Here is a 16,340-nt window from a genome sequence, read left to right as displayed (position 1 = left end):
CGGCCGCGCAGAGTCCGCGGGGGGCGGTGGGGAGCGGGGCTCGGGGGGTGCCGGCTGCGGGGCCACTCCCTCCTTCCACAGCTCTGCGCTGGGTTCGTTTTCGTTTCATTCATTTGATTTCATTTCGTTATTATACCGCATCCGTCCGGTTTGATGGCGGGCCATTTCTCTCTGTTATTTTTTCCCCGTACCTCGCCTTACAGCTCGGGCCCGACGGCGGTGGTTTGGGGCCGGGGGCCGCCGGGCTCGGCAGAACAAAAGAGGGAGGGGACGCTGCAGCACGACGTGCCCCCGGCAGCGGGCAGGGGCGGGGGCCGGGCTGGGCAGGGGGTGCAGAGGGGAGGGGAGGGGGGGAGCGTGGAAAATGAGAGCGCCATGATGCCAGCGCCCACACCTCCTCGCTGGGAATGCATCAAGCGTGTCGAGATCAGGAGTCAAAGGGTTAATCGTCACCATCCTCCTCCTATGTGCATCCAGCGGGACCACAATGGAAGAGCTCTTCCCACGGCAGAAAGAAAGGATCTGGGTCCTTTATTCAGTATATTGTTCCCCATAGACCTATAAGGGCGAGGCGGAGCTGGCGGGGAGGGGGCTTCTGTGGGCGATCTCTCCCTAGTGTGGCCATGCAGAGATGATGTGGGGTCTATCCCTGAGCTGGGCCCTGCTTTGCTCTCGGGAGTTGGGGTGGGGGTGATGGAGAAGGGGTTGGGGCGCTGAGCGAGAGCTTCTGGAGCCGGGGATAGGGCTGTGGGTGGGTGTGGTGGTTACAGAGCCAACGCTGCTTTCAGGACCTGAGCGGTGGCTTTCAGGGGGGCTTCTCGCTTTGGGAGAAGGCAAAATGTACTCTGAAGGCATCACTCAAGCCAGTGTGATGTGACTGTGAGCACCTGAGCACCTTTATCTCTTATAATTGGAAAAAAAAATCCTTTAGCTCAAATATTTGGACATGAAGGGAACAGCCCTTTTCTGAAAGCAGGGCTGAGTGGTATCAATGGGTGCAACAGCTGCACTTCTCCCTTACCAATGGACATCAGTCAGGATGTGAGCACGGCTGCTGTGTGGGCTCAATGGGGGACAGCTCCTCCTGCTTCAGTTCTGAGAACGTGGTGTGACCCATGCTGGCTGCCCAACTGCTGCTTCCCTTGCACTGGGAGCCCCCCATGCCTGCTAGGTGGGTGCTGGCTGCTCTGTGTGGCGCTCAGCCCTGGTGTGCAGCAGGTGCCCACCTGTGGCTGCTTGAGGTGCTCTTCAGTTCAGAGTAGAAGGCTGCAGAGGAATTACAAGCGCTTGCTTGGGATCAACAGTTCATCCAATGAACTGTTCCTTCACTTCCTCAAATTTCTTTCTATGTGAGGGGAGTGCTGGGAAAAAATGAAAGCCCAAAGCCCTTTCCCTTTGAAATGGGATGCATGGAAGCTACTACAAATGAATATTTATTAATGCTAGTGTTGAGCTTTATGACCAAATCAAAGGCATAAATTAACATCAGAGAAATTGGCAGGCATTGGGCTTCAACTGCCTTTTTTATGTCCATCTTTTGCAGTTCTAGGCCCTCTCCTCTCTAGCAAATCAGCACTCTCAGTTACACCTCATACACACCTCCTGCCCCTGAAGCATCCACCAGCTCTAACTGTGCATATCCCCATTCCACATTCCTCATCCTGCACTGAGGAAATGCATTGCAGGTTCAAACCTTCTGGGCTCTGAGGAAATGTGACAGCACTGTAAAGTTATGTAACAACAACAGCAATATTGAAATCGTGCAAAAAATGTCATTTGTTTCTGTGCCTAATTCCTATGGCAGATCTGTGTGGGGATGGGAGCTGTCCCATAGCATCCCACACCAGGCCAGCCCCATGCCCACCCTGCAGTCAGGATTTGGCAAGACCACTCTGGGAGTTTGCTGTGGGTCAGGTCTTCATGCAGGAGGAAGCAGGGGATGGTTTCATCTCTGTTCAGGGCTCTCCCTCTATATCCCACACAGTGCTCAATGCTGTCCAGTTGTTGGACTGGAGACACTGTAGCTGGTGTGAGAAGCTCAGTCTTTGAGGCCCCATGCAGGTGCTGAAGTGATGTAAAATAGAGATGTGCTGAACTAGTGTGAGTGCTTTGGTGATGCTCTCAGCAATGTGCTGAGTTCTTGAAGATCTCACTGCCTTGACTCAGGAATGTTGGATGGGGAGGGGACAAGGATCTGTAATGCGTGGTGACCATGGATGCATCTGCAGGAGTGCATTTGTCCTTATGTGCAGCACAGTCATCCAGCGCAGCCATTGCTGAGGTGTTTTTCTGCATGAGGTGGCAATCTTTTGTGCTTGGGTTGTGCTCTCACACAGAGCAGATTTTCCAGGGTGCATCCCCCTGCCTCTTGCTGTAACGTCACCATTGTTCTCCTTCTGTGCAGGATGCTGCATGGAATCAATGGGGATGGTGACACTGAAATAGCCATTGCAAATCATTTTGGCTTGTGTGTTTTGTTAGTGTTTCAACCAAGTTCTCAGCCTAGATGAACTCAGCGTTCTAAGTAAAAAAGCATATGGCTTGTAAGATGTCTGTAGCAGGACTTGTTCCAGTAGCAACTGCAACCATTAAAACAGAATCAGCGTGAGCTCAGTGAGGAGGAGGTGTGAAGACAACTCCACAGAGCAAAGGGAGAAGAGCAGTCAACATAGCCAGTGTATGGGAACACATGGGAGAAGCAAAGGGTGTCTGAAAGCACTGGGGATGAGGTAGCATTCCTGGGAGGGGTCTGAGAATTGGTACTTCCATGGGGGAAGGAGCTGCTGGCTCTGAGCTGATGGACTGTATGATGTCGGGAGACAACTCGCAAGTGAGGTTTTGCAAGGGAAGGATCTCACCACGCTTAGGAAGGAAAGAGAACTGGTATGAGATGAGAAGAAGTAGCAGATGCAGAAGAGTGAAGAGAGGGTGGAGAAATTCGGAGGAGTGGGCACAGAGAATAATTTTAGTTGTAGTCTTTCGGTTTGATTGACATGGAGAGAGATGAGAAGGAAGTAGGATTCAGTTGAAGACAGGAGAATACTTTGAGTCTTAAGCCCTGGTCTGTATGTGGGTCTGTTCCACATCTCCCCTTTTTTTCCCATCCACTTCTGCTTAACAGTGTGGAAATACAGACGGGTGTGTGACTTGCCAAAAGGGTTTGAAAAGCTGCTGAGTGCTGGGCATTGGGAACATTTCCCACATTGTTATCCTGTTATTGGTGCAAGATTTAGACTGATTTGGGCAGCACTTTTTTTGTACTGCTTTAAATCACTTGGTAATGGGATTTCTGGATCTCTTCTTACTCTGCAATATTATATATATATATATTTTCTATCAGTAGCTTTTTAATAGGCTTGGCTGCTCTCAGTTTGCCTGTCTGCTGTGAACATTTGTGAATTCTCGTTGCCTGTTGTTCTGGGCTTGAATTTGGCAGCTCCAGAGATGCTTTTACTGATTGGTAAAAACCAATCAGAAACCACAATTTCTATGACTTTGTGATGTCTTTTTCTTTCCTTTTTTTCTCCAGGAGAGTAAACCCTTGTTTCAGTCACTTCCATCTGCTGCCTTCAATTACATTCACAGTAGGTCTTTTGGTGACCTATCTTTCCATCTCCTTCTCTGGAGGTTAAAATCTTTGGCAGAGGGATAGAAAATGTGGGTTAGGGTGGTGGTTCCTAGAAGTACCACTGCCAGTTTGTCAGCCGGCATCCTCTGTGCCCATCAGGGCTGTCAGTATTAGAACTGCCCTGGGGATTGGTGTTGGAAGGAGAACAGTTGCTGTCTGGAAAGACAAGTAATGTTGAACGTGGTTTTTGCGGAAGTCACAGTTGCTGAGAGCCACCACTGGCAGTGAGCCACTTCCCTGACACATGAGGGTCCTGTTCTCTGCTTCTTCCGTTAAAAGTTTATTGGTGCAGTAGAAAGGAAAAGCCTCATTTTCCATACAGTTAGCACAGAGGAGTTCAGCAGCAAAATAATTTGTAGTTTTCTAATCTTTATGCATGTAGAGGTGGCAGCCTTGTACCTTGGGATGGAGTTGCTTTGGAATTACTTTTCCTTGTCTTTTACTGTGCTTATAATCAGATGAAATTTCAACTTGTAGCACACGTCCAGTTCTTGCTTATGTTTCTGCTGAATTATAAATGTCCCCACTGTTTGCAGTAAAATCTACACTCTATGATCTCCTGAGCGTAGTAGTGAGGGCGTAAGCAAAGACGATGATCCTAGTCCACCTTGCACAAGGCTCAGAAGAAGCTACGGAAGGACTGTTGGTGGAGCCTAAGGAGCTATGACTTACACATCTACATGCAAACAATATGCATGTGCACCCACTGTATTCAGCTGGTCAAGATATATTCTCCTGTTCTGTCTGTCTTGCATCCACCTCCTCTGCCAGAGAAGGGGTTCCTTATAGTCTCAGCCAGCTGTCAGCCACTTGTAGTGCCTCTAACTGGTGCGAAGGCTGATATGCCCAGGTAACCTGATACAGGTTTCTGACTAAAACACAGATAAAGGTGCTCTTTAGTTCAGTGGCACGCGGCAGGAAACTGTGCTGAATTGTTGTTATTTATACCCAAGTTCAGCCTTGCCCATGTCTGGCTTGCTGGGATTTTGAGATCAGCTCTAATTGACGTACCCAGTGTGTAACCTGAGAGCTGGGTTTTACAACACACAGTGTGATAAGTTTAACCCCGCAGCACATATTTAGGTGAAACTCCTGCTGATGCCAGTGAGGATTGCCATCAGTGAGATGTTTGTTGTGCTTCTGCTCCAAAAGCAAAGCAAAGATGACATTTACAGCGAAGAAATCCTTGTGGAGTTTGTAGCTGTAGGAGTAGCCCTTTTAGACTGAGTGATTAAGGATGAGAATTGCTAGATGAATAAAAAGCAAGGTCTCCAAAGGGGAAACAAAGGAACATCAGATCTTTTAAATGAATAAAGATGAATGAATATGTTGGCTACAGACCAAGATACAACATTAGTACAATCACCATAATCCTTTCTAAATGAATTTCCATATACTGGAGTACATTTGTTAAGAAAAGGGCCTTAAAAGCAGGATTCTCTTTTAGTAACGTAGCAGACATGATACCTTAAGGATACGATAATTTACAAGTGATTCTCCAAGTCAATTCAGGGATCACTACAGCTAAAAATTACTGCCTATGGAGTGCAACCTAGACATAAAATTCAAAAGAAAGGGTGGAATTGTGTTGATTAAAAGCACATCATCTTCTATAAGCAGAAAGCACTCATGAAATCCCATTTATAGCTCTTTGATCATTATGAAAGGATTTTAAGCAAGCATTCCTTGTGGGAAGGATGTCTTTCTTCCTTTGGCATTAAGTTAAAAAATGTTCCTTATTTGTAAGTATTTGCTAAACCCGAAGTAGCTGAACCATATAGTATTGCAAATGGTTCTCAGTCTGACTGGCTCTGAACATAGGTAGGCAACCAAACATATCTAAAAAAGAAATATAATGTAAATCTCTCATTTACTATGGGAAATAAGAAACGCACAGAAGCACAGAAGAGCTCTCTCTCCATGGTCTGCCAGTGAGAGTTTTGCTTTTGGGGCACTGCTCCCTTACGAATATTCATAGCCAAGGAGAACACAAACATCATCCTGTGGCTTTTAAAATAGGGATGCTGTGGTGTTTTTTTTGGCTCACAATGGTCCTTTTAAAGACTTAGTAATAATGGATTCTACCTTTCAAATGCTGAAAAGTAAAGATGAATGCCATGGCTGTATGTGAGATAACATAGCCCACTGCCTTCTTATGTCTGTTATATTATGTTATGTGCCTTTTAAGCCACATACTTATGGGCAGAGAACTGAAAATACAGGTGAATTCGGAATTTGAACTGTTCTTTAACTGCTGTTTAGCATAAAATCGTTTGTCATCTTCAGGGCCCTTCACTATTCTGGATTTTAGAGAATACACCCATTGTTGCTGTGGAGATTTGAGGACAATGGTATATTCTAGTAAGTCCTTGCAGTTGTGCAAAGGATGAAATCACTACAGAGTGTTTTCTTCTCCTTTAGGCCTGGAAATATTGGGGCTAAAAGTGTTGCAAAACCTTTGCAGTTGGCAATGGCTGCAGTGCAGCAATCATGAAACTCCAAATCTAAGCACAAAGCAGCACTCAGACCTATTTGCTGAGTACATCACGTGGATTTCATTGTAGTTAAATTGTAAAGCAAACTGTAAATGATTAAAAAGACATTATTTCTTGATTTAGAGTTGGTTGTGTAATAGATAGACATTCTATTCTTGAAAGAAAAACAAAAATAGAATATATCAGCTTGCAGCCTGGACAGATGCTGGTATTTGATTAAAACACTACTCCTGAACTCTCTTTGACTCTTTTTGTGTAGTTAGAATAGATAATGTCAGATTCTTTCTTGCTTTTTCTTTCCCCAACCTCCATTTTGTACTGTAGGTGTGGTTTTCTCTGAGAGGTGCATGCAAGCACAGTACAATGCATGTTGGTACTGCAGAGAGGTGTGTTTTCTACAGCTTGTGCTGCATTGTGCTATGGCATGCTGCACCAGTTTTAAATAATATTTATTTTTTATATCAGTTCATGTCAGTTTTATTCCTTCTGTTGCTGCGATTTGCAGATGTTCTAGAAGACTGAGGATGTAAAAAATATTTGAATTTTGTTTTATGTAGTAGTTTTAAATACATGTAGCTCTGAGCGCAGTAGGTAAATGAAAAAAGGGATAGTTTAAATTTCTTTGCAGCTGTTTCTCCTCTAACATTCAAATCTAACATTTGGATCATTTTGATCTGAAGATAGTGATAAATGATTTACTAACCCAAGGGATTTGAATTCCCCGGCAGTTGTGCAGGGAAGTGATGCAGAATTGAGGCCCCCCAGTAGCTTCATACGCATTGTGTGGGTCACTGCATGTTGGTTCACACCCTTGCTCGGCTCTGCTGGCCCTTTATTATGGGGAACACTTGAAAATATGAACATACTTCAGAAAGAGCTGAGCCAAGCTGATTTTAAAAAACCCAAACATCAAACCAGGCGATTTGTACAAACTGTCACCAGCCTACAGATGTTTCGTGTTGCTCATGCTGTAGTGCAGACAATAGCTGTAACAGAGCAAAAGCCTGGTGTCTGGGCTCCTCCTCCCACAGCAAGCGATGCTGAGGCTGTGGCATCTCCTTCTGCTGCCGTGAAAACTACTGTCATGTCACAGACTAAGCTCAGTGGCTTTGCTGCCAGATGAAGCAGGAGAAGCCGGCCTGCGATCAGTGAAATGTCAGCAGGAAAGCAGTACATGGGGTTTGAAGGTGGAGTGCTGTGAGTGAGAGGAGCCGAGTTGCAAGGAGCTGGAGCATTTACAAAATGGAGCTGCGAGGATGCACGAGGCCCTGCTGCTGCTGTCTCACCCAGCCACAAACCCAGAAGCAAACAGCTTTGCTGCAGCAATAGGTGGAGGAGAAACACCTCGGCTCAATGCCTCTATAAATGCTGAGCAATTGTATGCACTCACAGTGGTGCTTCCCTCCCCTCCCATGTCAGTGAGAGCAGAGATTTTTGTCTTGAAGCTTGGCACCCAGTGAATTGCTCCATTTCAATGTTCGTTGTAATTCCCCCTCTCGCTGCGCAGTGTTCCTGCTGTCAGGCGCATAAAGGCTTGTACTGTGGTTGCTGGGCTGAGCAATGAGCACGCTGTTGTTTGCATTGTGAGAGCACCCGGAGGTCAGCCTGTGGCTGGGGGCACATCTGAGAATTGGGCAAAGAAAACGTCCTGCATGAGGGGATTTATGGCTGGGAGCAGGAAACATGGTCTAGCATTAGGTGGTGGAGGCCTGCATTTGGGGCACTCCTCCTACCCTGCTTTCCCCATGGTGCAGCTTTCCTCCGGCCTGCAGTGCTGTCAGGGAGAGGAGGACTTTGGTCACAAGTTTTTTTGGCACATTTGGCACTGTGTAAAGAAAATTGCAAGGTCTGACTTGAGATTCTGGTGCCTGTCAGCATCCTCTGTGTCAAAGTACCCTTCATAGAATCATTGAGGTTGGAAAGATCACTAACATCATCTAGTCCAGCCATCAACCCATCACTATCATCATTTACTTGTCCTTCTGGCTCGTAGTAATCTGTAGCTCTTCCTACAGATGCACTTACAACTTGAGCAGTTGGGAAAGGTTCCAGCAAATCCCTTTTCATCAGGATGTGCCGATTCACTCGGATCAACATGTCTGTCGGGAATGTTTCCACATCTGTTGGTCCTGATGAGAACTGGGCAAGGCTCCACAGACATCTGCATGGTAGCTTATGTCCCCAGTAGTTGGGAGATCTGGGGAGCAATGGGAAGCATCAGAATCTGTGGATTTTTGGCAGCCTCATCTCCCATGGCTTCCTGTTCATGGCTGGGGACATTAGCCAACACCCAGCACAGGTGCAAGATCTGCTTCCTTTTACAGCAGTGTTGGAGGGTTTGTTTTTTCTTTTGAGCAGAATGATGTCAGGAATTTTAATATTGAAGGGCTCTGTGAAGTGTGGTTCTCTTTCTTGGGCAGTTTCTTAGACCCTCTGAAATGCTGAAGGAGTGATTTAGATCTAAATAGTCAATAATCCTTTATAAACTATAAATGAGTCATCATTTAATGGATGACTCACATAATTGAGTACTTTCTTGAGACTGGGTTTGTATCCTTTTATTTTCAAATTCTTCTAATGCCTCCTTTTGACCCATATATTTTTATATAAAATGTATAAAATCCTTTTTTGTGTTTACAGTTGTTCTACTGGAGTTGTACTTCGTTTTACTTTAGTCTATCTGATTTTCCTGGCCTGTTACATTTATTTCTATGTACTATGCATCTTTTTCTGTTTTGAAAGGAAAAAGTATAGAACATCTCTATGAGCATGCAGATTTTTGACTCATTAGCAGTGGTACATGCAGTGTTCCAGTAGAATTCCCTGTCCATATCAATGAGCTCTTGCCTCTTTGTGCTAAGACAGTGTTAACATGTAAGAAGGCAGTTCTCCACGGGTCAGTGAACAGTGTATAAATCATCATGGTGAGGAGATACTACTGCCAGCACATGGCAAAATAATTTATGACTTTTCAAGCTGCTGATTTGCAAGCACTGTAATTATGAGTGACAGCAGAGAGACTGGGAAGAGAACATGGAGCCCAGTCTGGCAAGTTCCAGAGTGAGGACTTGCATTTGTCTGCATCTTTTAAGGCAAGGATTCCAACACCCAAGGCAGGTCCCAGTGATTACTGCAATGCAGATCTGGGCATTGACTCCCCCCTACCTGAGAAGAGCCTCAGACTCTCTGTGTGCATCTCCTGTATTTATATGCACTGTATTTAAAATGTCTTTATAAATAATAGGTAGTTCTCCCTTCATGCTTCTCTAGATTCATATGGAGGGCTATCTAGGTTTCAGACCTGCAAAAAATTTGAATACAAGCTCAATGTTCAACATTAGGCCTACATCAGAGAAGTTACATTGAAGAAAGGTTATTGTTACATCCCTAGTTCTGGCTGAGCATTTTTTATCTGTAAATTTTTAGGAGCTCTCAGTTGTTGTCTTAGTTTCATAGATGAGAAAGCATATTGAATTGTTCAGTTGTTTTCTAAACTGGGAACTTGAGACATGCATGGTTTATGTGTGTGAGTCATCCTGTAATTAAGCCAAGAACTGAGTCAGGAGTGAGGAGTATAAAGCATGGACAAAATATAGATTCTGAGTTATTGTTTGGTGAGCCAAGGAAATAATTTATAATAAATGGCTTATTTAAATATATGAATGGGGTGAGAAAGTTCTCACTGCTTCAGGGTTTTTCGGCATTCACAGTCACTTGGCAAAAGTCTTTCAAAAGCATTATGCGCTGAAGTTGCAGACTTCTCCTGTCTCTGGGTAGGGTGCTGGTGTTTCCAGCATGACTCCTTCAGAAAGGGAATTAAAACTCTGCTTCTTCTGAATATACTGTGGTACACTGGCTCCTGCATGTGCTTTAAGAATGGGACCACTGTGATATCCCCAAAAAAGCAGTAATAAGCACTCAGTGAAACTATGGTTTTCTATTCTACCATCTATGTACTCACCTGAATCTATGGCATAGATCTGTATATAGGGTGAGTGCTTTGATGATAATGACTTTGCATATACTATAAGCCTATTTGATATAATCAGTATGTTGTTATGTTTATTTATTTGAACAAAACCACATTTCTTCCTCTTCTTCCCTCCCAGAGTGACCGACTACTCATTAAAGGTGGAAGAATTATCAATGATGACCACTCCTTCTATGCGGACCTATACCTGGAAGATGGAATTATAAAGTTGGTTTTTTAAATATTGAACTTTTTTTGCATGCCTGCTAGCATAGCCTAATGTGATTTCTTGATGGCACTGACCTCATTCCTTGCAACTAACGTCCTGGTTACTCTTGGTTACTCCCGATGTGGAGTCATTGTTGGGGAGCACTAAGTAATGAAATTCTGCCATTTAATCTTTTGCTGGTATTAGATAGGTAGAAAATTCTTTAGCTGTAAAGGGAAAATGTTTGATCTGTGAACAGTTCATTTCTAGCTTTGGCCAAAATAGCCAAACCAAGGCAGGCAGGTACAGTCTCTTAAAGCAAGAAGTATATACGATGAGTATTTTTTGAGTCCATACATAGCAAGAGGATTATTACAGCTTCACCTTCACCCCAAACGCAAATGCAGCCATGGTGTACAGGATCGTGTAACAGAGAAATACGTCCATGACCTGTTACACAAGTCTAAGGTGGGGGAGGTTGGACTTGATGGTCTTTAAGGTCTTTTCCAACCTGAGCAATTCTATAATTCTATTGTATGTTCTGTTTGTACAGTGGTGTTATGTATTACTCATATGTCCCTTTTCTTGCTTAGAAAAGGTATCTGGTCTTCAGTTTTCATGCCGTTAGAAAATTCTGCTGATTTATTGACTATATAGCATAGGAACTGGGGAGGTATTCCTTAGATGAATTAAAAAATATGTATTACTGAAAGTTCAGTAAAGAATAACAGGGATGTAATGTAACTCTACTGGTCATACTGAGGAGATGAGAGTTTGTAGTTTTGATGAATTATGTGTGTGTGTAAGCACTATAATGTAAATAAGGATCAAAAATTTTTCTCAACTACTAAACATTTTCTTTCATGACCTAACAAATTTGGTCTCCAGAGGCCACAGTTTAATGCACAGAAGCATAATTACGGTTATATGGTAAATAATTAATTGCCTACTTGTTTTCAGAGTTCCTTTTCTTAACAAGATATCATCAGATTAAAAGTCTGCTTCTTTATATATCTATGCCTATATACATTATTCATGACTTAGGTTATTGCAACACAAAAAAACTAAGCTTATTTTTGATATCTTAAATTTTAAAATGCCTTCATCTTTGTCAAAGGAGGGGAGCTTGCTATTGAACAACCTGAGCTGTGACTGGTGTTCTGAGTTTATACAACTTGAGATTTTTCTGTGCTCTGAAAAACTCAGTTGTTAATTTGCAAGTGCAGCCTGGTGTGAGTAGGGCTTGGGTCCTACCTGTGTTCTGATGGTAAATTCTACAGTTTAGAAAGTGTTGTGTTTTCTGGGATTGATCTTTATTTTCTCCAGCTGAAACTGCCCCCTGTGTCTAGGTATTTAACATAGTCGTTAAGTTTTGATCAAGGTCCTTTGGAGGTGAATCTTGAACTTCAGTCAGCCACGTTTTAATTGATACTCTAACTCTCCAGCTGTAGATCCGGCTGATAATTCTTTCCACAAAATGGAATGAATGCTAAACCTCTCTACCTAGAATAGGCAGTAGTGTGATGGCTTTGCCAAGATATGAAGATCAGGGATCATTTTCCTGTTCTGCAGTGGAAACTGATTAGAAAATAGAGGTTGAGTTTCTCTTGCAGACTAATGAAATGAAGTAGGGTCCACTAAGACCTACATATCTGCAGATTGTTCTGCAGAGAGGAATGCACATGTAATGGATACATTTGAAGATTATCTATAGTTTGGAAGATGATAAAGGCTTTTTCCTACCTATCTGGGCTCAAACTGGCTCACTATGTACAAGGGAGCATGAGCTTTTTTTCCAGCTGAAACACAAGCTCTGCATGATGAAATGGGAGCTGAGAGGCTGTGCTTTGGTATCTAAATAGTAATTAAGATATTCAGTAATTTAAATTGCTAGCAGTACATAAATAATACATTTTGCCTACATCTTTCCTGTTTTTGTTATTCACATGAAGAAATGAACCCTGGTCTTGGTGCCAAGCAGTAGGTCACACTGTCTGCTGCTTGCTGTCCTCTGCTCCATCCCTGCCAGTGGAAGGTGTGGGTTCACTCCTGGTGTAGGGAACCAGCAAGTGTGCAGGATGGGTCACAGGGGACTGGAACTGGGCCAGCAACAAGCCAAGGTAGAGGGAGCCTGAGATGTCTAAAAGAGATCTGGTCGATAGTGGCTGATATAACTTAATTGAGTTCTGGGGGCGTTTTCCAGCTTTTTCAAGTTAAGCTTACAAAGAGTCAAAGACTGATGTGATACCACTGTTATTCTTTTAATCAATTTGCATATATCAGAATGTGCCAGCTTGCTCAATTGAGAACTGTAGAGTGCATCAACTTTCCATAGACCAATTTTTCTAGCTTGCTGAGTTGCTGGTGCATCAGAAAAGCAGCTCAATCATTTATACTGTGCCTAGGATAGTTACCTGTGCAGCTGTATTTTTTCTCCCCCAGGTAACTGAAGCCCATTCTTATTAACATACATTTAGTATTAACAAGTGAGAAATTCAGGAATCTCATCACATTATCTCTTTATGTTTGAATCAGTCAGAGTAAAAATAACCTTGAATGCCTTCTCTCAGCAGCCTTAATCTTTATGCCAGGCAAGAGATGGGACAGGATCCTGACAGGTAGTAGCACAGCGTCATCCACAAAGACCATTTGGTCCTGTATCACTTCAGCATGGATGACTCCAGTGACTGCCAAATAAGCTGTTGCTCAGTATTGAGCAATGAGTCATCAAAAAACTTCAGTACATACTTAGCACTCTTTTACTTCATTTAGATGTGTGTCTTCTTGAATAGGGAACTGGTAGATACTGATTGTGGAAGAACATGAAAGTGAATTGCTTTTATATTTTTTGCATAGGTTTTCTTTAGCAATATTATGTGGTGTGGTAGCCCTTGGAGTGCAAGTCCACCTTAAACATATTTAAAATAAATAGATGGTATTTATTTATTTATTTATTTTATTTCCAAGCCATGCTGTTCAGACCTGAGGATTGTTCAATTAAAATTTTGGGAATGGATTCAACTAACAAAAATCAATGCAGCACATTATTATCCATGGGGCTACCTAACTTTCTCTATGCTCTCAATCTGCTTGTGGGCTGGAATGTCGTATGGTATGCCTTTGCAATTCAAATTTTAACAGCAGAGACACAAACCGTGTTTGTGCCATTTGATGTGCTGGGTTGCTTTTGCGTATCAGTTCCACGTATGTCATGGCACCATTAGCATTCCCCACCACTGTAAACAGGTTATGACACGCTCCTAATGCTGTATGTGTTAATAAATATTAGACATCAGATACAGAGCTGCGTGTCTTCAAGCCATGATATTATCAAGTCTCACAAGCTAAGCACTTTTGGATTTGTTCAGCACTGAGGTAAGGCCGCAGCTCGGGCTGCTCAGGGGTGTTTGCTCACAGAATGGCTGTGCTTCCCTGCAGCAAAACCCCACTGTGCTGGGAGAGCCAAGCTGCTGGAGGTGGCATTTTTGCATAGGGTATGAAGCAAATTCTTGACCTCTTGGGGCTATTTATTAACTCTGGTGGTTTGGCCAAATTCCAGTTTGAATAATTATCCTTGTTTTTTCACTGATTTTAATTAACGGCTTTATTCATCTTCTGTTCTAACTTGTTGTGATTGGCTGTTAATCAGGCACTGTTTTGCTCCATAAGTGGGAGTTGCATTTTAATATGGGAGAAACAGATGCAGCAGCTCAGATGTCTGGGGTGTTTGTTTAGCTGTGGGTAAATGTTATTTTATCCCAGACAAAAGGAAATTAAGGCAGGGACTGACTGTGTATCAGAAATATGAGATCAACTAAATGAACTTAAAGTGCGTTATGATTGTCTCTAAGCCCAGATAGATGAAGGGGTAGCAATGCAGAGACACAGCTCCCACACTTTTCCTCTTTGACAGTACAAAACAGACTTTAAAAATGTAATGTGGCTTTGAAATTTAAAGGTTAATTTACTCAATCATGTCTGTGAATCTCAAAGTATTTTGATTGTAGCTATCTGGAGTTCACTTGATATCAGCATGGGGGACAGATTAATATTTTTAGTAGTGAAAACAATCCTGTTTTGAAGATCTGTAAGGGGAAAGATAGCAACAGCATTTGAAATCGTTTCTACTCAGTTGTGTGGAATGTTCCACTAAGCTTTAATTGCAGGAGGGGAATGAAGAATATGTGACATAGTAGGCTAGATTTGTTTGAGTCTCAAGTATGTATTTCTATATCTCAGCATATTTATATTTCCTTTTAAGGATAAATTCACACTGCTTGATTACAAAATAATTATAGCTCCTTTGTGCCGTCCATTTTGCCTCTGCCATATATTTGTAATTCTAACTTACTGTCATATTTGATCTATGTTTTTCTGTCTTCTGATAGAAGTTAATTTAAAATACTGGAACTCCTAAGAGAATGTTAACTCCAGATATTTGTAATTGTTTAAAGATAGGATGCTTAGGTTTCATTTTCAGTCATATTAAAAAAAAAAAACAGTTTTTAACGTTGGCACATTATGACATTTTTATTGGCCACAAGAGCAATGCAAAGCAATTAGAGCATGTGGCCTAGCTAACAGACTCGTGGATGCTTTGTTCTGCCAGTGTTGTGCAGAACAGCCAGAGCAGGTGGTTGTGTTTGTCCCTTCTTTTAAGTCTCAGTTCTTTCTGCCTTTTGTATGGTCCCTAGTTTTCTCTTCCCTGTGCACCCCAGATAAGTTCTGTCCCCTTTGCTTCACTGTTTAAGTAAAGTAATATTGCCTTTCCTTGCTGCCTAGGCAAATAGGAGAGAATCTAATTGTTCCTGGAGGAGTCAAGACCATAGAGGCTAATGGGCGCATGGTTATCCCTGGGGGAATAGATGTCAACACTTACCTACAAAAGCCCTACCAAGGAATGACTACTGTTGATGACTTCTATCAAGGCACAAAAGCAGCTGTAGCAGGGGGCACAACCATGATCAGTGAGTATTGGCAGAATTACCTCTTCCCATCCCAAGTCAAAGCCCAGGTATTGTAGGTGGAGACAGCTACAGGAGGCTCCGTACTGATATTCTGAAATCTTCTCTGATTAATACTCAAATTTCTGGGTGCTGTTTTGGAGATTCCAGGGTTTGCCTGAAAGTGAACCTACCCTCAGAAAAAAATAGCAGCACAGGAATTATTTCTTGGATTTCCCTCTGACAAGCATAAGGAGTAGTATACTTACTTCTGGGATTTTTAAAAAGCAGTGTTGTTACTGCTATAATTATATGACACAGACCATGTGGCAAAGATCTGTTGGTCCTACTTAGTGGCATTTCAGAGACTTTGGGAATAACAAGATGCTTATTTGTGAACTTGGATTTGGCATGAAGAATGGAGGAAGTTCTCACTGGAGGTGTCCTGGAATCCTTGGTGGATGGGAGAAGTGTTTCTAGTTGTTACACTGTGTACTATAGGGCATCTTCATTTCTCTCCTGACGGCAGCGTAGAGCTGCCCAATGGCTCTCTGAATTGGGATGTGGCTATATTTGCTGAACAGTGTTGCCTATTACCTATGTTCAGAAGCAAGTATCAGCTGAAAGAATGTCTGGTGACAAGCAAGAAGTATGCTGCTGTTCATTACTTTTGTTAGAAATTTTTTCAATGTATGTTCTTCAGTTGAAGCTTCCTGTAAAACATTTTGTTTGCATATGCCATCAATAAGCCCATCTTACTTTGTTTCCATAATGTCATGTGACGTAGGTTAGCAAAATGATAACTGTACATAACTTAACTTATGTTGTATGACTTGGTGGCATTATCACATGCTGAAAACCTGAAAGCCAAGATGTGTAATTCCAGTACGCACAGTCTGCCATGTGGTATGGCCAAGTGTTTGTGCTCTGCAGCCTCTCTGTTCAAGCATTTGGCAATATTCCCAATTCTGGCTGCTGAGAAAGCAATCAGCATCTTCACTGATACATTAGTAAGGCAGAGTAAGCCAATTCAGAGGCTAGGAAGCACTGGTTAATAGTAATACTTGAAATACATAGAAATGGACGCATGAGATAA

The 16,340-nt window shown here is 42.7% G+C and overlaps 1 protein-coding gene across 2 annotated transcripts in view; it reads left to right on the top strand.

The window, feature by feature from the left end:
* CRMP1 (collapsin response mediator protein 1) overlaps positions 1-16,340 on the top strand; it is a 43,264-nt gene that overhangs the window by 2,878 nt on the left and 24,046 nt on the right. For both annotated transcript variants that reach the window (XM_085223492.1, XM_085223493.1), the window contains exons 2-3: positions 10,233-10,321; positions 15,084-15,268. In XM_085223492.1, coding sequence (XP_085079618.1) covers positions 10,233-10,321; positions 15,084-15,268 — 274 coding nt within the window. The remainder of the gene's footprint in view (positions 1-10,232; positions 10,322-15,083; positions 15,269-16,340) is intronic.

This window comes from Meleagris gallopavo, chromosome 4 (genome assembly GCF_905368555.1).
Source record: "Meleagris gallopavo chromosome 4, MGAL_WU_HG_1.1, whole genome shotgun sequence".
Taxonomy (NCBI): Eukaryota; Metazoa; Chordata; class Aves; order Galliformes; family Phasianidae; genus Meleagris; species Meleagris gallopavo.
This window is presented reverse-complemented; position numbering and strand designations above follow the sequence as displayed.